We start from the raw sequence: 21,425 nt of genomic DNA on the forward strand, positions 1-21,425 counted from the left end.
GGTGCCTGCCACTCCCATCCCCACCACTCCCATCCCCACCCCCACCAACGCCATCCTAAATCAGAAGTCGGCACACTCCTCCAGTGCTCTCTATAGTTTATTCTCAGTGGAATAAGGATACTGATTGGGAGGTGGTACAAATCTCAAATCTCAGGTAACCCCTGACCTCAGAGCCCCACCTGAGTGCAGGCAAGTGGGCCGTGAATCCAATAAATATAGAGACCTGCCTCTGCCCTGTTACAAGCGCAGATGGGCACAGGGCTCTGCAGTGGGGCTGTCCTGGACACCCCAGCATGGGCAACACCTGTCACTCCTCCGCGGGCTTCACTTGCTTAGCGGCCTCTAGCTGGCAAAGTAGCTCATCCCACTGCACAAACTGCTTGGAGAGAAGCATTGTCTGGTCACAGGTCAAGGTGAGAAGAACAGTAGTCTGAGGGAATGGAGATTTCACATTGGCCAAAAGGGGTAGGGCTGGGGAAGCAGGGGAAGAGACAGACTGGTTGGGCAGGGATGAGACAGAGCTAGAGGTGGGACAAAAAGACAGAGCTTGGGGACAACACCCATTAGGGGCCTGGCTGAGCAGAAAGGATACAGTCTTGTTGTATTCCTCCAGGAGAGCCCTGGACTCTTCGGTGACCTCCACACACTGGTCCTGTGGGGCCAACGAGTGTCAGGAAAAGGAGCTGGGTAAAACCCCAACCTCCCACTAGCATTCCTGCCTCATCAGGGACCCTCATTTTCAGTCCAGAGGCTGATGGAAGGGGGAGTAGGCCAAACATTTAAGGAACCATTCCCCCTAGTAGGTTTCCTCCTCCCCTGTCTCCTATTTCTGAACCCTCTTTGAAGTTTACACTACGGCCTGGGAATAGTGAAAAAAGAGCTCCTCCACCCACAGTCAAGGACACACCATCCAGGAATTCTTGGGTACCTCCCCCAATCAACCTTCTGGTGTCTCCGGCTAGCTCTACTTTGGAAGGTAGGAGACTCAGATGTGGGCCTAGGCAAGTTACTTCCCCCGTCCAAGGCAAGATAAAGAATAACCTCCCCACCCCACCCCCAAGTTTCCCCTGAAGCTGACATCAAAGGGGCCTAAGGCTGCTTCCCCAGGTGGTAGGGGTGAGGCATAGGGGGCTCACTACCTCTACCTTCCCTTCCAGCCCTCTCCCCTCCCATACCTGCTGCTGGATGTGGATCTGGGCCAAGCGCTGCAGGCGGGCGGCATGCTCAGGAACGGCTGTAAAACACAACACACTGCCCGATGATGCTTGTGCCCTCCCCCGGGACTGCTCAATAGTCTATTAGGTCTTTGGCAGGATTAGAGTATTGAGTGGAGAAGCTAAACAAACGCCAGGCTTCATCGACCACTGCAGCTAGAAGTGGTGGGGCTCCCTGCCCATCCCAGTCCAATTCCAGGACCCGGAGGGGAGGGGAGGACAGGACAGAGGCCCCTAGGAGAACACAAAACTTTGCGGTTCCCAGAGTTGCCCCCTACCCCACCCCAGTGCTGTAAGCAGGGTCAGGTCGAAAGGCCTTTCCCTATCATGGGGCCTGTCCCCTTTGCCCTTGGCCCAGTGGGGTGCCTGCTGGTGGGCTGAGGATGAGTGCCAGGTCCCTAAGCTGGCCACTCAGAATCTAACACCCAGAGCCTCGGCCACCATGCTGGGCCCTCGGCTTAAGGCTGTCAGATGTTCAGCAGGTAACTGATCAGGGCCAGGGAGGGGAAGCTGGAAAAAAACGCCTCCAGAGACAGACAAGATGGATATCTGGATTCAATTAAATCCACTGTCTGCTTGTCAAAGCCAGGCCCAGGGACTGCTCTCAGCAGTGCGGCAAGCAGAACTCATACACGTTTACACACCTGCCAGGGACTCTGATAGTAAAATTCAGGCTCTACATCACCCTGAAGGACAGATGCCAAGGGGTAGGACAGAAGTCAGATGGAATCCCCAGAGCTGGGGGCTGTTGGAGCTTATACTAGTGTCCTTGGGGTCAAATTGCCTGAGGTCCTGACCCTGGGCTCTCTGCCCTGGCAATTCTAATTCCAGTGGAGGTGGCAGGTGGCCCCAGGGCGAGGGTAAACATAAGGGGCAAATCCAGCCTGGGCCCAGGGAACCCAGGGCATGGGGAAGTCCTGCCCATCCACCCACCTTCCAAGCAGAGTAGTGGAGCTACAGCCGCAGATAGGTACCTTTGATGTGAGGACTGTCCAGCATGGGCACCAAGGCCTCCACCTGCTCCAGGAGCGCAACCTGGGAGAGGATAAACTGCTCCTCTGAAGCAGAAGCAGACAAGACAACAGCAGTGAGGCAGGCCTATTACCAAGCACGGGGCTGGGTCCTGGAGCTTTCGACAGCTACTCTGCCCACTGCCCCCGTCTCTAGGTGCATATACCCCCATCCTGCCCCCACCTCTTCTGGATGCCTCTGGTTTGACCCATCTTGAGCTAGGGGTCTCTCAGTTTCTTCAAATCCCACCTTTCTCCAAGTTTCAACTCCAGGGCCTCTTCCTCTAGCCTCTTCTCAATAAATTCTCAGTGAGCCCTCGTAGGCCACAGGAAAGGAAGGCCTTCAGACTTGGGTCCCCATACCCAAGGATTCCAGGAAGGTCTGAGAGAGGAGACATATGGCAGACTATACCAGGCAGGTTCTGTTCAGTGGCTCTGAGAGGCACAGACAATTACAAACTTCAGGAGAGCTGAGGCAGTAATAGGAGAGTCCAGTGGCAGGGTGGGATCTGGGCTGGGTCCTGCACAGGGGATATCAATGGTTGCACAGAGTGCAAAGGCCATTCAAGAAGAAGAGACTGTATGGGCAAATGCTTGGAGGCAGGAGTGCTTGTCTTTTAGCAGAGGAAAGAATTACTGAACAGGAAAAGGGAGGGCGCAGGAAATACAGCTGGATGGAAGAGCAGGTCTGGCAGACTGTGGAACGCCTTGAATGCCAGGCTAAGGAATTAGGAATTTATGCATCAGGGATAGAGAGGTGCTGAGGTTCCAAAGTAGGCAAAGTGGCATATTGGAAACCAAATGCTGGAGGGGAAAGACTAGAGTGTAACTGTTCAGGTGTGAGGAGATATTATGCATTGAATTATGTCCCCCCAAAATATGTGTTAAAATCCTAATCCTTGTATCTATAAATATGACCCTGTTTGGAAATAGGGGTTTTACTTTTGTTACATTAATGAGGTCATACCAGAGTAGCATGGATCCTAAACCTAATCACTTCTGACTTATAAAAAGACCAAAATAGACACATACAGACAGGGGAGGAAGAAAGACGATGAAGACAGATGCATCTACAAGCTCAGGAATGCCAAGGATTGCCTCCACTACTAGAAGCTGAAATAGACAAGGAAGGACCTCCCACTAGAGCCATGCCTTGAATTCAGACTTCTAGTCTCCTGAACTGTGAGAAAATATATTTCTGTTCTTTAAAGCCACCATTTGTGATATTTGTTATGGCAGTACTAAGTCACTAAGACGGGGGATGAACACTGGGGATGTGACCATGGGGAGGGATAGAGAAACAGGACTCAAGAGTCAGTGCAGGGGAGGCCATCCTGAACTTGGTGCCTGAGTCATGGCAATTGATCAGGAGCTCTTTGGGATGCTCATCCTCACCCAGTCCTGCATTGCCTCCACCCCAGTCTCCTCTTGGGAATCTGATCTCCCAGCTGGGTTATATGCTCAGGTCCTTGAGCAAGGATTCTGTCTCTTTAGCTTAGCCTGTGCCTAAGAGGGCAGGAACTTTCTGGTTCCATCATATATCTCACACCCAGGGTAGTGTGAGGTATACTGGCTCACAGTAAATAATCATTAAACATCTATTGAATGAACGAATGAACACAGTAAGCACTCAGCAAACCCTAACTTGTGGAGTGGCTGGCTGATTTATTAGCAGACACAGCCAGGGCAACAGTCCCTACCTAGATCTCTGAAATCCCAGAGCCTTCTCACATGGAAGGAAGATATTGAAACTCATGCCAATACTCCCCCTCTCCCAAATGCAGTACCCTCTGACCCCACCTTGTCCTAGAAGCTCCTCTGTCACATGAGAAGTGAAGAAGGTTCTGAAGGAAAATCCTAGGGTTAGACCATTGCTAGAACGTTGGAGTAGCTCCCACCGTGGTGGTTGGCAACATGATCTCCAGCTAGCCCAGAGGTATGCCATGCCCAGTGCCTATTAGAGAACCCACAGGACCACCTCAAGCCAGAGCCAGACCAGAATTAAAGAGAGTAGCTTCCAGGGCTGTATCCATGAGAACACTGGATGGGGAGGCCATCTCTGTGCCCAGTCTCCCCGACAACCCACATCCCCAGATACATGTGCACACACTGTCCAGCACTACCTGCTAAGATAAATTGCAGCTTAGAGGCATCAGGTATGGCAATGCGGTCGATGTACTCAGGATCCAGGTATTTGATCAGGTCTTCAACTAGAAAAGTAGCAAGATGGAAAATGGAACCAATAGGGTTGGTAAATGGGGCTCTATCTCATGAAGCCTTTAGAGAGGAGCTGACATTCACAGTGCCCCATCAGCAGGCCCCCACCCCCAATTCTGTCTCTCCGCTCTCATCACCTCAAGCCTTGGAGCTGGGAACATGATTGCTACCACCACCGTGGGGCCCTCAGCTCTCCCACTGACCTAACCTCTGTGCCACCAAAAGTCAGAGCTTTGTCTGATTTCCACTTATTGAGCAGGGTTTGCTAGCTCTAAGATAACCAAAAAAGGCTTGACTGACCCAAGGCTGGGGCTCTCAGTGCCTAATTTCTGCTTCTTAACCTTGCCCTTTCTCCTTCCTCCACCAACACAAACTGTCAGGCAGAGCTCCCATCCCATAACTTGGGACACCATCATACCCTTAGGGTTTATTCACGAAGAAAAAAGAGCACACCCCACTTCACTATTTCAGCAGGGAATGTCTTTACATTCTTGCTCTCCCAAAGGGCTATTCCATGACCTACTACCTACTGAAGGGCTAGGGCTAAGTCCCAGAAAGCACAGGCATGGGAAGGAGAGCAGGCAGGCACCCCAGAGAGGCACTTACTCTTTTTGTACAGAATCTTCACCCTCTCCCTCTTGCTGGCGATGTTCCCCAAAGCCACCTGTACCTTGACCAGGCCATCAGCCACCTAGAAGGGGCAAACCCGTAAACCAAACTGTAGCTGCTGAGTCGATTCCAACTCACAGCAACCCTATAGGGCAGAGCAGAACTTCCCTATAGGGTTTCCAAGGCTGTAAATCTTTATAGGAGCAGACTGCCACATCTTTCTCCTACAGAGTGGCTGGTGGGTTCAAACCACAGACCTTTTGGTTAGCAGACAAGTACTTAACCACTGAGGTTCCTGGAAGGGGAATGGAAGTTAATTCCAAGATGTACCACCTAGATCAAGGTTTGGCAGAAGTAAAGAACCCTTATCCCCCAACTCCTCAACCTCTGAGTCCCAGCAATGTAGGTTGGCTCTCTTCTCTTGTGTTAAAGGAGAGGCAATCCTATCTTCAGGGAAGACTCGATGTGAATGTGGAGATAATCATGTGCTCTTTGGGGGAGTTTTAAGCCTGACTGGGGAGGCAACGAACTATTTTGGAGCTTATGGGGCACCAGCACATACTATATATTCCCTGGTTCCTAAACCCTGGATTTAGGCATGATGAATGCAAGCATCCTCATCCAGGCCTTATTACCTCATCACTAAATAACTGTACCAGCCTCCACACTGGCTGGCCAACCTCTAGCCCTATCCCCTCCACATCAACTTTAGCGTGGGACATGGAAGGGTCTAGGACAACCTCTAGGATCCCAGTGACAGTACAATCCCTGTATTAGGCAATAAAGAAAAGAATCAGGTTAGGGGAGAGGAAGAGTACAGTTAACAGTATGTGGATGAGTTTGAGATGCCTGTGGGGCATCCAAGTAGAAAAGTCCAGTAGGAAACTCCATATATAAGTCTGGTTCTCAGAAGAGAAATCTGGACTGGAGATACACAATTGAGACATGATATCTAAATGTAACTGAGACTATGGAAGTGAATGAGCTAGGGCTTAAGGGTAGGGGTGATGAATGCTAATATATAAAGAGCCAAATATACGGAGAGGCAAATAAGACTGGTAAGAAGCAACCAGAGAAGAAGGAGGAAAACCAGAAGGGTTGGCATCTTGGTTGCCAAAGGGAGTGAATGTTTTGTGAAGTTAGTTCTCAGATGGGAGCACAATCTGATAGTGACACCTAATTCCACAAAAAGTGTACAAACAGACACCATTACTTCAGATGCATTTAGCTCCAGATATGCCTGACACTCCACCAGAAGTTCCTCAGCAAAAGATCGTCTCATAGTAGTAAAGGGGTGGGAGGGCACCTGAGCCTCATGGTTGTCAAAATTCAGTAGCTTGGGTAAAGGAGCGCTGGTCCGCATCTGAACACCACGCATCCAACTCCTTCCCCTCCTAATCCTAGCCCTCTCAGACCTCACTCACCTCTACCCCTTGGGGCTTTCCTTACCCACATCTGTCCTGCCTCCTCTGGGTATCATGGACCTCTCTCTCCACACAATTCATTTAACAATAATGCAGGGTTCCATGACAGCCCATTGTGGACTTCAGCTCTTATTGAAAGTCCCATTAGTCAGTTTCCCGAGTGTGTCAGGTCTCAACTAGGCGGCGACAGCAGGGTGGAGTCTTGGTCACTGTTCCTGCTGGGTCCATTTCGAGCGGACCTAACCACCCACAGAGCCTCCCCCTCCCCGCCCTATGGGAATGGACCCCGAAGGTTGGATCTGCTCCAGGAGGTCCCGGAAGTTTGTTATTTCGAAGGCCGAGACTGGAACGGTTTCATCCACCTCGAGGGCCGGGCCAGTGGGCCGCCCTGCTTTGCCCCGGACAGGGACAGCCGGGCCCCAGACCGCTCACCTTCCGCGAGCCACGCGCCCCGCCTGGCCCATACACCCAGCGCTCCAGTTCCTCCACACCGGCCTGTAGCCGCTGCAGATCCGTCACGGCCGCCATGCCACCACCGCCCCGCCTCAGCCGGAAACAGTCGGTAGGCGGGACGTCCGTCCAAATAGGAAAGCTGACCAATCCGAGTGTATGGGCGCCCTCCAGCGGGGAAGTGACACCACAATTCGCGCTTTCAGTGCCGGAAGTGATCGGATGGAGCGGGTGAAGTGTGAAATGCTGCCTGGTTACCTAGGCAACGGCTACTTCTGACCCTAGCTTGCTTGTCAAGACTTTTGCCTTTCTCTTCCTAATTCGAGAGTACCAGAGAGGTTTCCCCACCCCATTCCCTGAAGTTCTAGGTATAAATACACCCACTATTCCAAGATAGGTCCGTTCCCATAGGTCAATAGAAGGCCCCAGGGGTTAGCATAGCCTTTTGGAGTCTTCTGAGGCTCAAGAGATTAACTGACTAGCCTAAGGCCACCCAGCTCTGTAATGCTAGAATCAGCATTCGAACTCGGGCTGATTCAAGAGCCTGAGCTTCTATTCTCACTGAGCTTCGCTATGCTGCCTTCCCCCTGGGATCCCTGACCGAATGTAGCCTGTATAGCCTGTATATCACATCCTTATTTCCCCCTCCACCCTCCCCCGCCCAAACAAGGAGAGAACACACAGGAGAGGGAGGGACAGCACCTTTATTGCCCAGATGTGGCCTGGGACACCTCCTCCACAACGCCCTCAACCCAACCCTTCACCTGGCTCCTGAAGAGGAGCAGAACTGGGGCCCTAGAGAGGACATTGACACAGGGAGCATATGAAGGCGATGATGGGGTTACAGAGGGGCAAACTCTTTGGTAGACGTTGCTGGAGCTGGCCAAGGAGAAGGTGCCTCCTTTACAATGAGGTAGATGTAACATGGAAAGAAATCCTTTGGCTTCAAGTCCAAATGGCATAGGGAAGGAGTCACTTCCCAGGGAAGGGTCCCAGAGTGAGTGCCCTGGAAGAATCAAGGTGTGGAGGGGGTTGTCCTCCCCCCTCAGCAGTGGGGTTAGGACTCTTAGTTCTGAGTGGGAACTCTCAGGGTGAGGTGCTGGAAGGGGGACCTGTAGGGGGCTGGGGCACAGGGTTGTTTAGGCCCTGGGAAGCTGGCACAGGCTGGCGGCGGGCAAAGAGGACACCTGGCAAAGGCGTGAGATGGTAAAGGGCAAACACAAGCAGAGGGGGTGAGGCATGAAAACAGAAGAGGAGAACAAAAGTAAGATTGCTAGAATACCACACACATACTCCTGACACAAACCAATTAGGACAAGCTCCTTGTGTCACTGAGAGACTCCTATGCCAATGTAAACCCATTGCTTTCGAGTCAATTCTGACTCATAGTGACCCTATAGGACAGAGAAGAACTGCCCCATAGGGTTTCCAAGGAGCACCTGGTAGATTCAAACTGCTGACCTTTTGGTTAGTGGCCATAGCTCTTAACCACTACACCACCAGGGTTTCCTATGCCAATGTAGATACTCTCAAATGGGTAAACTGTATCTATAATTATACATGGGCCCATGATAGGGCAGGCATCCCATGGTACCCATGCCAATGAGGTCATGCCTTGGACCCCATGCCATGTAGACATGCCCTTCAACCCATGCCAGTGTAGTAATCCCCTGGACCCCAAGTTACCATGCGAATTTAGACATCCCTGAACCTCATGCTAGTAGAGACAGTCTAAAATCCCCATGCCAGTGTAAATACCCCCAAACCCATGCCAGTGTAGACAGCCTGCAGCACCCATACCAGTGTAGACCACCCCGTTGATCTCTAGGGCCATGTTGATACTGCTGATGCCACTGCCTGCCAGACTGAGAGGCCCATCCAGCCGCTCTTCTGTCCAGGAGGGGGGCAGGGGTCACATTGTTGGGAATCAAACTTCAGACTTAGAAGTGCCCTCTTCCATCCCTGTAGACAGCCCCCATCCCACTTTGGCCCCACACCTGTAATTGCACATCCATCTATAGAGGGATCTGTCTGCCCCACCTCCAGCACCTATCAGGCAATGTGCCTGTCCTCCCTCAGTACGCAGGACCGAAGCCCCCTCAGCAATAAGTCCCTCCTCACCCCTCAGGTGAACCTTGCCACGGGGCAGAAAACTGGGGGGTGCGCCAGGTCGAGGTGGGTCCATAGGCCCCATTAGCACAGCCCTCTTCTCTGGGGGTTCCTCTGGTGCCAGCTTCTCCCGCACAGGTCCCAGGGCCAGACCCACAGGCAATGCCACGGAAGGGATGGGAATTCCGCTCTCCTCTGGAAGAACAGATCACTCAGCTTCTCTGATCCAGCCAACCCCATCTCTGCATTTGGTTCTCACCCAAGCTCAGGCAGGGAGTTCAATCTCGCCTCCCATCAGAGCCTCAGCATGGAGCCTCTGAAGCTGGAGAGCCCAAAGGGCCAATATATGCCCAGGTTGGCGCAAGCCAATTTGGGGGATTTCCTTCGTTTTGGTTGTTAAATAATCCAGGTTACAGGTGGCACAAACCACATGCAAATAAGAGCCCCGGGAGGGCAGACGTGGAAAGGAGGTGCTCTGGATAAAGGGCCTTTTCCTGAGCTTCAGCCCCACAACGCAGTAATTGGCACCCCAGAGTTCCTAACGCTTCATTGACCCCAAACCTCAGACCCCTAAAACTCAGGACCCCTAAATCTCAACGCCCCCTAAACTGCCCTATCCTTCGATGCCACCCAGATCTGAATAGCCCATATTTTTATGTCCCCTATATCTCAGCGCCCTCTAAACCTCAGAGATCCCCAAAACTCTGTTCCTCCCTGTCCCCTCGTACCTTTCTTAATGGGGCTCGGGCCCAGCTGAGCGCACGCGTGCGCAGGCAGGCCGGGGGCGGAGCTCCGGGCGGGGCCGGGGCCCGGAGAGGGAGAGGGTGGGGCGGGGCCAGGCCCCGAGGCGGGGCCAAGAGCGCCCCGAAGGGGCGGCCCAGCCAAATCGAACAGCGGGGTGGAGCTGTAAGCCTGGCGACGGCCCTCGCGCCGGTTGCTGTCGATAGCCGCCTGGAGCTCCCCCGGCGAGCTGAGCGCTCGCGTCTCGCACTCGTACGGGTACAAGTACTTCATGTATCTAGGGGGGGACGGGGCGTGGGGCGGGAGGCTGGGCGTGACTTGTCAAGTCCCACTCTGACGCCAGTCGGGTGCTCTACCAGCCCGCCTCCCGCGCGCCCTGCCCCAGCCGCTCGCCCCTGGCCTCACTGGGTGCGTAGAGTGAAGGCGGCTGAGGTGATGGTGGTGGGTAGACTGAGGCCTCGCGTGACCTCCCGCCACACCTTGCGGTTGATGACTTCCACCAGCCCGCCCTTAGCCGTCACTAGGCGAAACAGCGCGTATAGGTCCAGCACCTGCTTCGCCATGATGGGCACGCGGTTCACTGGCGTCCCTGGTGGGTGGACAGAGAGTCGGGACAATAAGACCCTGCGTGCGGCATCCCTGGGGACTGAAGAAGTTGAATCCCTGGAAGATGCCTGGGTGCGGGGCGGTCAGGCAGGAGGGAGAGGAGGAGGGAAGGGTCAAACCAAACCAAACCTAGTGCCGTGGAGTCGATTCCTACTCATAGCGACCCTATAGGACAGAGTAGAACTGGCCCATAGAGTTTCCAAGGAGCGCCTGGCAGATTCGAACTGCCGACCTTTTGGTTAGAAGCCTTAGCACTTAACCAGTACACCACCAGGGTTTCCAGAGGAAAGGGTGGGGAAGTGGAATTACAGGCAGAGCCCCCAGGGCCTCAGTTGTAGCAAGGAGGACTGGATGCTAGACCAGGACGAACCTTTTCTGTAAAGGGCCAGATGGTAAATATTTCAGGCTTTGCAGGCCAGCCTCTGTCACAACTACTCAACTCTGTCGTTATAGCCTGAAAACAGCCATGCCGGTTGCTCAAGAGCGGATTCTGACTCACGGCCACCCCATGTGTGTCAGAGAACTGTGCTCCATAGAGTTCTCAATGGCTGATTTTCAGAAGCAGATTGTCAGGCAGGTCCTCCAAGGTGCCTCTGGGTGGACTGGAACCTAAAATCTTTTCTTTTAGCAGCTGAGAGCCTTAACTGTTTGCACCACTCAGGAACTCTGAAGACAGCCTTAGAGGATACTTAATGGGTGTGGGTGTGCTCCAATAAAGCTTTGTTTACAACACAGAAATTTGAATTTCACATTTTTGGAAATATTTTTTTTCTTTTGATTTTTTTCCCAACTGTGTTAAAATGTAAGAACAATTCTTTTCCCACAGGCGCCTGGATTTGGCCTCCAGGCCCTAGTTTTCCCACTTCTGGGGTAGACCGTAGGAAGGACTTCCCCACAGTGCTGCAAAGCAAGACTCCCCTAAACAGTGGCCCAGGGATGGCTGCCTGGAGGCCAGAGGATGGTGGGCACGAGAAGGAACAACCCGCTCAGCCTGCCGACTCCGCAGCCCGCGCCACCTCCGCCCGCCAGTTCTGACAAAAGGGCCTGTCTGCGCTGAGCGATGGGCCCCAGTTAATTCCCTACCGATCCCTTCCCCTCTCTCCGCCGCCTTTGGACCCGAACAATTAGCCGCGGCCTGATTAATGGGGGGAAATTATCGGTCCCGCGGGACACCTCCCCCCCCGCCCCCCCCCCCCCACGCAGCAGGCGGTGGAGGGAAGCAGGGACTAGAGGGAGGCAGAGTCCAGGGCACTGGGGCGGGGGGGGGGGGGCGGGGGGGTTGGGTTTGTGCTGGAATCTGCTCATTGCCTCCAGCCCAGCATAGGAGAGGGAGGGAACACTGGGCTCAGAACCACCAGGCCTGCCTGGAGAGCAAGAGGACCTGGAGCCCCACAGAGGGTCCCTAGGGAAGGAAGGAAGAGACCTGAAACGGGTGCGGGGCCTGGGGTGGTGGCCCGTGGGGCTTGGGTCAGCAGCTGCAGCAAGGAGGGGGGAGCGGGGGGGCAGTGCAGCTAGTTAATTAGCCGCTTATCAGGCCTCAGTCTGAGTGAGTTAATTAGCTTTGTAGAGAGAGATAATGAGTCAGTCTTTGGACCCATGAATCTGGGGAGAAGCCAGAGTGATGGACTACCACCCAACCTGCTCCCCTCCTGGACTCTTCTTTCCTTCTCTTCTAGTTCTGATATTCCTGGAAAGAAATTCCTTTTCCCCAAAGCCCCAACTCACACACAGCCACACCCTACCCCTTTGGGAAGTCCTCCCTTCAGTCTAACCTCAGTCTTTCCTGCTGTAGAACACATGGGATGGCCCATGCCTGAGAAAAGGGGAAATTGAAGAGAGACGAGGCTGGAGGGAGGACCTGCTATAGAAGGCCAATGCATTCCCAGCCTCCGATCCTGGGACAACCCCCCACCTCAGGTCAACCCTCACCAGTTCCTCCTCCTACCCTCCCAATTGATCCCACATTCATTAACCTGCCAGTGGTCTGACCACTAATTAATCCCTGGGTAGAGGAGGGAGCAGGGTCAGAGGTTAAAGATGCTATTGAGGGCCTAAAGGACAGGTACTGCCCAGCTCGGGCCTCTGCAGGGACTAAACCCTGGGGTCTCCCTTCCTTAAACTTGGTAAATGGAGGCCATCCCGGGATCCTTCCCCCCACATCACCCCACTCACCCCTCTTCTGCATGAAGCTAAACAGGTCATCCAGAAATTCCTTCCTCTTGGGATCTGCATCAAGTTCGTACAGCTGGGGAAGGAACAGCATCATTCCCCAGTTCTGGTGACCTCCTCTCCCCCCAGGGACCTCAACTCAAGTTATACTCTGAGCAAGGGCCCCCCGATTGAAGGCCAAGTAGGGTCTAAAATGTGGACTTCCTGGTATTGTGTCCTCTCTCCCTGGGGGCAGATAGGGGCACATTTTTCTAATACACACAGAGGCCTTGTACTGGTAATGGCGATCCACCCGTCTGGAGAGTAGGGGAAGAGAAATAGGAAGGAGCTGGGGAGGCTCAACCTGCCCTTTGGGGGTGAATCTTTCCCTGCCGTAGGACAGCCTATTCCACACTGAGAAGATTGACAAGTATACCTGAGACACTCATTCACTCTCATTCATTCCTGCAAGCGCTTTATGCTGTTCACATCCCTGTGTGCCAGGGGCGAGGGGAAAAGAATCCTCCAACCTATCCCTTAGCCAGGGTGGATGCCCAGAAGCTCTTGAATTGAAAACTGGGGCCCTTCAGCCCACCCTCTGGTCTGATCTCCCTCCAATGCCTTTGATTCTGTCTACTGCAGAAACTACCACAATGGCCCTGTACCACTCAGGACTTCTGGGTAGGAAGGTAAGTGTCAGAGCTTGAAGGACCCTAGGGTCATCTGACCCCTTCCCAGTATCCCTGAGCCCCACCTCCAGCATCACCTCCCAAATACTACCCAGGAGGAACAATCCCTAGAGTAATGGAGTCATTTACCAGAGTAACAGTCCCTGAGTAACACCCATAACACCCCATCCCCAGTAAGAACTCTCAGAGTAACAAACACCCATGAGTAACAAACCCTAGAGATTCATCTTTAGAGTAACACTTCCAAACAACTGAGCCCTACGCCTTAGCTGGATACCCACAAATAACACACACCCCAAGTAACAATCCTCAGAATTATACTCAGGAGAAACAACCTCTAGAGCCACATCTCCAGAGTTACAGATCCCTGTTAAACTAATGCCTCAAAGTACTAGCCACAGATTAGCACTTCTGGAATATACCCAAGACAAGCACCCAGTGGGTAACACCATCAGAATAGAACACCTAGAGTCACATCCATGAATAACACTTTGGCAAGAAACAGCCCTCCTTAATGCCCTCATAGTGACACCTTGGAGTAATGTCTTTAGAAAAATACCCAGAAAGGCCTCCCCACCCCAGGGAGGAAGAGCCCCATATTAAGGCCCTGTGAGTAATATCTTGTCATTCCCAGTTGCACAGGGAACCTTCAGTCACACTGAGCCTATAGTGGCCATCACAGGCTGGAAACTGTCATTTATAGATCTCAGGCCAGGGAAGAGAATTGAGATGGGGGGGAGGGAAGAGAGGAGGGGGTCACCAGCCTACCAAAGGGTGGCAACCTCTATTCTGCTTCCAAAGACAGGAGTCACCAGCCCAGGACACCCCCACTGGACTGTAACCTTGTGGTTTGATGTGTGAGAGCACAGGGTGATGTTGGGCTCAGCTCTGACACTGAAATCCTCAGCTCCCAGGTCCCCCTCCCTCAAAAGACTTCATGGAGGCCCCGATACCCCTCCCCACCTTCTCTTCCAGCCCCACCAAAGGCCTCCATTCTGTTTGTCCCCATGTTTCTTGGTGTCTGTCCTGCACCTCTTCTCTCTTTTTAAGTGTGTGCGTATCTTTGGATGTCTGTCTCTCCCTCCCGGTCACTGTCTACCCCCCAGTCTTCCCACTCTGTCTCTGTGTGTCCCTCTGTCTCTTCCTCCCTATGACTACCTATCCCCTAATCTTCCCACTCTGTCTCTCTGGGTTTTTAGGTCTCTGTGTCTGTCTTCTTCTCTATCCTGCAGAGGGCAATGAGAGGCTGGTGGACTACTGATGACTTGACTCTCCTTTTGCCCAGAGGGGAGGGAGGGGGAAGAGTAAAACATTGAGGACGTCCTACCTGCTTGAACTGTTCCTCGTAGGTCCACTCATGGGGATGGGGTCCAGGGAGCTGGCTGGCAGGTGAGCTGGGGCCCCTGGCCTCTGGACGGCTCTCCTCCGCTGCCCCCTCCTCTGCACCAGCTTCCTCCCCTTCCTCCTCCTCCTCTTCCGCATCCTTTTCTTCCTCAGCTCCAACCTCACCCGAGGCCCCCTCAGGGGCCTGCAGGGTCCGGGGTCCAGGCCAGGGAGGCCTTGGTGGTGGAGGGCGGGGCGGGGCCAATGGCCTCGCTCCCTGGGCTAGCTGGGCTGCCTGCTGCCTCTGCAGGGCCTCCATTACAGCTTCCAGGCGCAGTCCCCCCACTGAGGGGGGCCCTGGCACCAGGTGGGGCCCTGCGGAAAGGGCCGCCTGTGGGGGAGGCAGTTATGGGGGCTGGGCCCTGCTGCCCCTATAACCCCAGCACAAGAGGAGGTAGTCACAGATACAGGGAACTGTTGGGGGCCATAAGGAAAGAGGAAGACAGCTTTCTCAGAGATGGACAGAGACAGAGAGGTAGAAAGAGCAGAAGAAACAGAGACCGGACTTAGGGACATCGAAATGGACATTAACTGAGGATAGGGAGAGAGGAAGCAGATCAGAGAGGGTGACAGAGACCAAGCAACAGAGAAAGATGGAGCTGTTAGAGAGAGATAACACAGAGAGACCTGACAGAGACAATGGCGGAGATATGGCGATAGAGACACAAGGGAGAGACAAGGAGAGACAGAGGTGGGGAGAGATCAAAGTAGGGAGAGAAAGATAGAAGGCAGAGACAAGGATGGAGAGACAGATGTGGAAAGATGAGATTGGCAGAGATATAGGGTAAAGAGACAAGGAGGGTATGAGAGATATAGGAGGCAGAGAGAAATATCAAAGACCTGAGTGATACCTCAGAGAGAGGGACAGAGGCGACAAGAGACAAATAGTGAGACAGAGGTTGAGAGAGACAGGGAAAGACCTACTCAGCAAGAGACAGAGAGGAGAGAAAGATCAGAAAGAGACAAGGTGAGACACTGAATAGAGGGGAACAGATTGACGGGGCAGAGAGAAACAGACGCAGAGAGACCGGGCAGAGTCGAGGAGGACAAGAACCCAGGAAGCGCGAGAAGGGAAGCAGTGCGGGCAGAGCCTGAGACAGGGACTGGATCAAACTGGCAGGGTCGTGGGTCGCGACGCCCAGCTCTCTTCCTCCTGAGCCCACTCACCAGCCTGGCGCGGCCCGCTGCCCCCGGCGTCTCCATGGCGCTCCCTCTGCTCCGCCTGCCTCCCGAGCGGTCCCTGCCTCGGCTGCGCTCCCGATGCCGGGTTCCCAGCTGTGCGCTCCCCGCCGCTGTGCGCTCCTCTGACCACCGGGCGCTCACTCGCTGCTCTGCGGCCGGCGGTCGCGGGGGCGGTACCGAGCAGGGCAGGGCGGGCGGGGCGCCGGGGGAGAGGCCCCCTGCGTTCTGCCGCTCGCAGCCCACCCCCCAACAGGTGCCCCCTACCACCCAGCCCCATCCTCCACATAGCTAGCTTGGGGGGAGAGGCGCTGAAGAGCTGCGGGGAATCGTGCGACAGTGGGGACTCCGGACCAGGGCCTGCCCACCCTCACAAGTCGTGCCCCCCACCCCGCACTCAGAGCCGGACATTCACACCCTGACACACTCCCGTCATAAGTTCAGGCACACAGCTCCCCTGTTTCACACATGCCCTTACATGTTCACTACTGCGCCCATGACCTGGGCAGGCTGTGGTCCTTCCGGAATCATTCTGCCCAGGCTGGCCTGAATGTGGAGGACCTGACTAGAACAGAAGTTGATCTTTCTATCCTACCTGGGTTTTGTCTCCAACTGTATGCATGGTGTAGTGTACACACTGGCCTAACCATGGCAGTAGATGAACACCTGTGCACTTACACACTCCCACAGCAGGGTATACACACAACATAAAGATACACAGTCACACGCAGTTTTTATCTTTTTCTGTTTTTTTGTTATGGACATATTCAAATATATACATAAGAAGAGTGAATAACAAACTCCTGGTACTGGTACTCCTGGTGGCATAGTGGTTAAGTGCTACGGCTGCTAATCAAGAGGTCGGCAGTTTGAATCTGCCAGGCGCTCCTTGGAAACTTTATTGGGCAATTCTACTCTGTCCTATAGGGTCCCTACGAGTTGGAATTGACTGGACCGGCAGTGGGTTTTTTGGTACTGACCACCCATTTCAACAGGGATCCACATTTTGGCTGTCTTCACACATGCTCTCCATCCACGTGTGTATGCCTCCTGAATCTGCATCTCCAGACCCCTTCAGCCAACTGTTTTGGGCCCACCCCACCCCCAGCTGAGAAGATGTTCCTTGTTTGGGAGTCCTGAGTGGAATGCCACAGTTTCTCCTGAGCAGCCAGGACCCTCCTTCTTCCTCTCAGGCAACCTCACTTTTCCCCCAATTTCTTCCTGTGCCCACGGGAACCTACCTACCAAAAGCAGGAGGGCCACACTGAGGTGATGCCAGGTGTGTGTGAACAACAGGTATCTGCAGGGGTGACCTCCACTATGTCACACCCCACACCAGGGACCCTCCTCTCACCTCACACCCAGTGGTACACACATGCGCCAGGGCCACAACTCCTCCAGGAGGCAGGAATCTAGGTGTGACCCTTGCTTCCTCCCTCCTCTTTCACCCTCTCCCAATTACTGTCCCCTCTCAGTGCCCTATACTGCCATGGCTCTTTTTACCAGAACTCTGTGGTGGATGACACACCCCGTTCTCCCTGCCTCCAGCCTCCACCCTTCTTCTCAGTACAGTTCCTACTGCAATTCTGAGTCCTTGTTTTCTTTGGCCCAACCCTGGACACACTGAGGCTCAGACCCTACTCATACCTTTGGCTCATCCCAGTGCCCTCCTGCTCAGATTTCAGACCTCACAGCCAGTCTCCCCCAAGAAGCCTCAATGATCCAAGCACCTTTGGTTGGTATGATGCCCTCTTCCCCATGGCCTTGTGTGGTTTGAGGTCTCCTGTAGCAGTAGAACTAACTGTTCCCCTTCCTCTGCCCATCTCCTCCCCTGGGGGTTTGGCTAACAGAGGGGCGAATTGGTGAATGGGCGGAGGCAGAGAGATATGACCTGAGGGTCTCATGGAGGACTAGAGTGTAGAGATTTGAGTAGCTCCTATGCCCAGCTTGTTCACCTTCCCCCCATAACTTCCTCTGACTTCTCAGAGAAGGGGTATCTGGAGCGAAATAGATGGTAAGGTTCCTATTGTAAAAGTAGGAGCTGGCTTGGGGAAATTCCAGGTCTCTGAGAGTTTAGAGATTGCTTTGTGGGGGAGGGGAAAAAAGGACTGGACAGCTACCCCCCAAAATAAAAGCACCAGTCACAGCATAATAAACCCACCTTTGTGGCCTGGACTAGGAGGGGCACAACTGGGAATGGCTAACAGAAAGGAGTAAGCCTGACTGGAACTTGGTCTCTTTCTTCATTCATGAAAATGAAAGGCTGCCACTCACACCCACACATAGTCCCTGTCTGGTTCTGCAACAAACCTGGACTCCCAGAGACCAATGTTTCATTCATCCAACACAGATTTATTGAGCATCTACTTTATGCCAGGTACTGTTGACCACAGGAGTAAGTAAAACAAAGTTCCTATTACAATGGATCTTTAATTCTAGTGGGGGAAATACATAGTATGTCAGATGGTGATAAGTATTATGGAGAAAAATAAAGCTGGATTGGGGCGGGGGAGAATAGGAAGGGAAGGATGTATTAGTTATCTATTGCTGTGTAACAAATTACCCCAAAACTTAGCAGCTTAGAGCAACACTTCTTTTCTTATGGCTCTGCGGGTCATGGGTTTGAGTGGCTTAGCTTGGTGTTTTGGCTCAGCGTCTCTCACAAGGTTGTAGTAAAACTGTTGACCAGCCTGGACTGGGCCTGGAGAATCCAAACCCAAGATGGCTCACTTACATAGCAGTTACCAGGAGGCCTCAGTTCCTCCCTAGGTGGGCCTCTCCATAGGGCTACTTGAGTGTTCTTCCAACATGTCAGCTGGCTTCTCCCAGAATGAGTGTCCCAAGAGACAGAATAAAGATATGGCAATGCTTTTTATGATCTAGTCTAGGAAGTCACACATGGTTACTTCTGCCATATATTATTTGTTGAAAGTATAGAACTAAGCCTGCCCACACTCAAGGGGGGAGGGAATCAGGCTCATCTTGAAGGAAGGAATACCAAAAATTTTGTGGATGTGTTTTAAAACCAAGGTCCCTAGATGGTACAAATGGTTTGGCATTTGAACCCACTCGTGCCGAAGAAGAAAAGGCCTGGCAATATGCTTCTGTTAAGATCACAGCCAAGAAAACCCTGTGAATCACTTCCATGAATTGGAATCGAATTGATGGCAACTAACGACAAGGAGCATTTTAAAACCATTACAGAAGGACTACTATTATACTAAGTATTAAGGGAAGGACTCACTCAGCAGGGATTGATGAGGGGGAGAAACAGCCATGTAAATATCTAGGGAAGGGCATTACAGTCAGGAGAATAGCAGGTGCAAACATACTGAGGTAGAAGTTTGCTTGACGTGCTGGAACAAAAGCAAGGAGGTCACTGGGCTGGAACAGGATGGCCAATGGGTGAGTAGTCAGATATTTGGTCAGAGGTAACACAGGCCCTGGAGAAGACCCTTGGAGGCATTGACAGGACTGAATAAGGTGGAAAGCCGTTGGAAGTTTCTGAGTAGATAGTGAAAGCCTGACTGGCTGCTGACTCTGGCTCCACACAGAATATAAGGATAAGGACTAGTAAGGAGGCCGTTGCAGTAGTTCAGGAAAGAGATGATGGTGGCTGTTATGGATTGAATTGTGTCCCCCTCTAAAAAATGTGTTGTAAATCCTAACCCCTATATCTGTGGTTGTAATCCCACTTGGGAATGGGTTTTCTTTGTTGCGTTAATGAGATAGGATTAGTGTAGAGTGTCTTAAATCAATCTCTTTTGACATATAAAAGAGATTAAACAAGCAAGCTAGAGAAGCAGAGATGGGGGAAGACAGATTCTATGCCACATAAAGATCTCCCAGGAACAGAAGCTCTAAAGAGAGAAGGACCTGCCTGTAGAGCCAGCAGAGAAAATCTTCCCCTGGAACTGGCATCCTGAATTAGAATGTCAAGCCTTAGCCTTCCCTTAGAGCTGGTACCCTGAATTCGGACTTCAAGCTTGCTAAACTGTGAGGAAATAAATTTCTATTTGCTATAGCTATCTATTTGTGGTATTTCTGTTATAGCAGAAATAACCAAGATAACTATGACAGTGGCTCAGATCAGGGTGACAGCAGCGGAGGTAACACGAAGTGGATAGATTCTGGATATGTTTTGAAGAGAAAACTGACAGGATTTGTTGATGGATTGGATGTGGGATACGAGAGAATGAGAGATACTGAAGATAACTCCAAGATTTTTGAACTGGGCATCTGGGTAAATGGAGGTGCCCTTAACTGAGACAGTAAAGACTGCATGCAGGAAGGGCAGGATTGGAAGAGAAATCAGTTCATTTTGGCCATTTTAGGTTTGAGATGCCTATTAGATATCCACGTGGAGATGCTAATGGAGATGGAAGCAGTCAGATATCTGAATCTGGAACTCAGGAAGAGATTTAGGCTGGAGACAAAAATTTGGGCATCAAAATATATAGGTGGTATTTAAAGCCATTGGGAAGTGGCTGAGATCAACTCAGAGGGGGTGTAGACAGAAAAGAGGTTTGAGGACTAAGACGTTGGGAAGTCAGGGGTTGAGGAGGTAAGAAGGATTCAGCAAAAGATGCAATGAAGAAAGATAGCTGAGTGAGTGGTGTCCTGGAAGCCCAAAGGACAGTGTGCTTAAGAGTAATTAACTGTGGGAAATGAAAATTGAGAACTAAGAAGTGATCCCCGGATTTAGCAATAGAAATGGGAAGGGGCCAAGGGGCCTGGGAGCCTAGTCTTATGTGGAAGGGAGGGAGGGAAACTAAGGAGTCTCTGACAGATGTGTCTCTGAGCCTAGAGGCAGAGCTGGGTTATACGGTGGGAGAAATCCTCAAAGAGACATGACTTTACTATTCATGCTCAATGGAGCAGCCCCAGCCATGGCCTGCTATGGCTGGGTGGTGGTGGTGGGGTTGGGATAGCCACTCACTCAGAGCCACAAATTTTAGACTTCTGACTTTTCCAAATGAGGTTATGCATGTAGCCATTTGTATTTTTGTGAATTAGAATGTCAAATTTTAATAATATACAATTTTTATAACCATGTTTCTTCCATTTTTTATATACCAGGAACCTTAAGAAGTGGGAGCGGCTGGAGCCTTACTCAGCCTCAGAGGAGGGTCAAGACTAGAGGTGAAGTGAGGCAGTGCCTAGGGCACAAAATCTGAGGAAACAAGTGAATTGAGTGATGTCCTAGAGTGAGTGCCTTTTTAAATTTTGCACCCTAAGCAGACTCTCTTGCTTCACTCTTGTTTGGCTCTACCTTACTGCCAGGTTGTGTGTACACTCCCCACTTGTGTGGAGCCCCTGGAGAAGTGGGGGGCCTGAAGATAGACCATAGAGGGGGAAACTTCTGCTCTGGAGGAGGGTGGATACAGTCCCCTGGGAGCCCCAAAAGAGCAGAGATTGAGAAGTGGGACTATGCCTCCTGCAGCTCAAAAGTGGGTGCACACTGCCACTCTGTGGCCATCCAGGGCAGGGCGCAGACTCTTAAGACTTCCCAGAACAGTGGGAGAGTCCAAGCCAAGCAAAGACACATACCACCTTATCTAACCCTGAACTTCTCAAATTGTGACATTTACAACTGTGGTGGAGAGGATCTTATTAAACAAGCTGATCTCAAAGCTTCAACCCAAA

The 21,425-nt window shown here is 52.3% G+C and overlaps 2 protein-coding genes across 3 annotated transcripts; both read right to left on the minus strand.

Annotated features, from left to right (window-relative positions):
• Positions 1–53: 53 nt before the first annotated feature.
• Positions 54–7,020, minus strand: DCTN3 (dynactin subunit 3). Its single transcript, XM_049896564.1, has 7 exons — positions 6,907–7,020; positions 5,048–5,132; positions 4,348–4,434; positions 2,189–2,272; positions 1,176–1,234; positions 593–652; positions 54–397 (listed from the first exon to the last, which is right to left on the minus strand). The coding sequence occupies exons 1-7, from the start codon at positions 7,000–7,002 to the stop codon at positions 308–310; spliced, it is 561 nt and encodes a 186-aa protein (XP_049752521.1). The 5' UTR covers positions 7,003–7,020; the 3' UTR covers positions 54–307.
• Positions 7,021–7,664: 644 nt separating this feature from the next.
• On the minus strand, positions 7,665–14,859 carry ARID3C (AT-rich interaction domain 3C). 2 transcript variants are annotated; one of them, XM_049896207.1, is made up of 7 exons: positions 14,545–14,859; positions 12,553–12,625; positions 10,180–10,363; positions 9,762–10,051; positions 9,046–9,228; positions 8,725–8,814; positions 7,665–8,111 (listed from the first exon to the last, which is right to left on the minus strand). In XM_049896207.1, exons 1-7 carry the CDS (start codon positions 14,857–14,859, stop codon positions 8,011–8,013), a joined length of 1,236 nt encoding a protein of 411 aa, XP_049752164.1. In that variant the 3' UTR covers positions 7,665–8,010. The 2 variants fall into 2 exon arrangements, with proteins under 2 accessions (XP_049752164.1, XP_049752165.1); XM_049896208.1 differs by lacking the exon at positions 9,046–9,228.
• Between the last annotated feature and the right edge of the window lie 6,566 nt (positions 14,860–21,425).

This window comes from Elephas maximus, chromosome 9 (genome assembly GCF_024166365.1).
Source record: "Elephas maximus indicus isolate mEleMax1 chromosome 9, mEleMax1 primary haplotype, whole genome shotgun sequence".
NCBI classification, from domain to species: Eukaryota; Metazoa; Chordata; class Mammalia; order Proboscidea; family Elephantidae; genus Elephas; species Elephas maximus.

What these genes read in the sequence shown, in the direction of transcription:
- DCTN3 (XM_049896564.1), bottom strand. Translation starts at nt 7,002, where the DNA reads ATGGCGGCCGTGACGGATCTGCAGCGGCTACAGGCCGGTGTGGAGGAA. An exon ending in GCTGCAATTTATCTTAGCAG is followed by an intron (nt 2,273 to 4,347) that starts GTAGTGCTGGAC and finishes CTTCTGCTTCAG; the next exon opens with AGGAGCAGTTTATCCTCTCC. An exon ending in AGATCCACATCCAGCAGCAG is followed by an intron (nt 653 to 1,175) that starts GTATGGGAGGGG and finishes TTGGCCCCACAG; the next exon opens with GACCAGTGTGTGGAGGTCAC.
- ARID3C (XM_049896207.1), bottom strand. Translation starts at nt 14,859, where the DNA reads ATGGAGGCCCTGCAGAGGCAGCAGGCAGCCCAGCTAGCCCAGGGAGCG. An exon ending in ACGAGGAACAGTTCAAGCAG is followed by an intron (nt 12,626 to 14,544) that starts GTAGGACGTCCT and finishes TTCCTTCCCCAG; the next exon opens with CTGTACGAACTTGATGCAGA. An exon ending in TAGCTTCATGCAGAAGAGGG is followed by an intron (nt 10,364 to 12,552) that starts GTGAGTGGGGTG and finishes TCCACCCACCAG; the next exon opens with GGACGCCAGTGAACCGCGTG.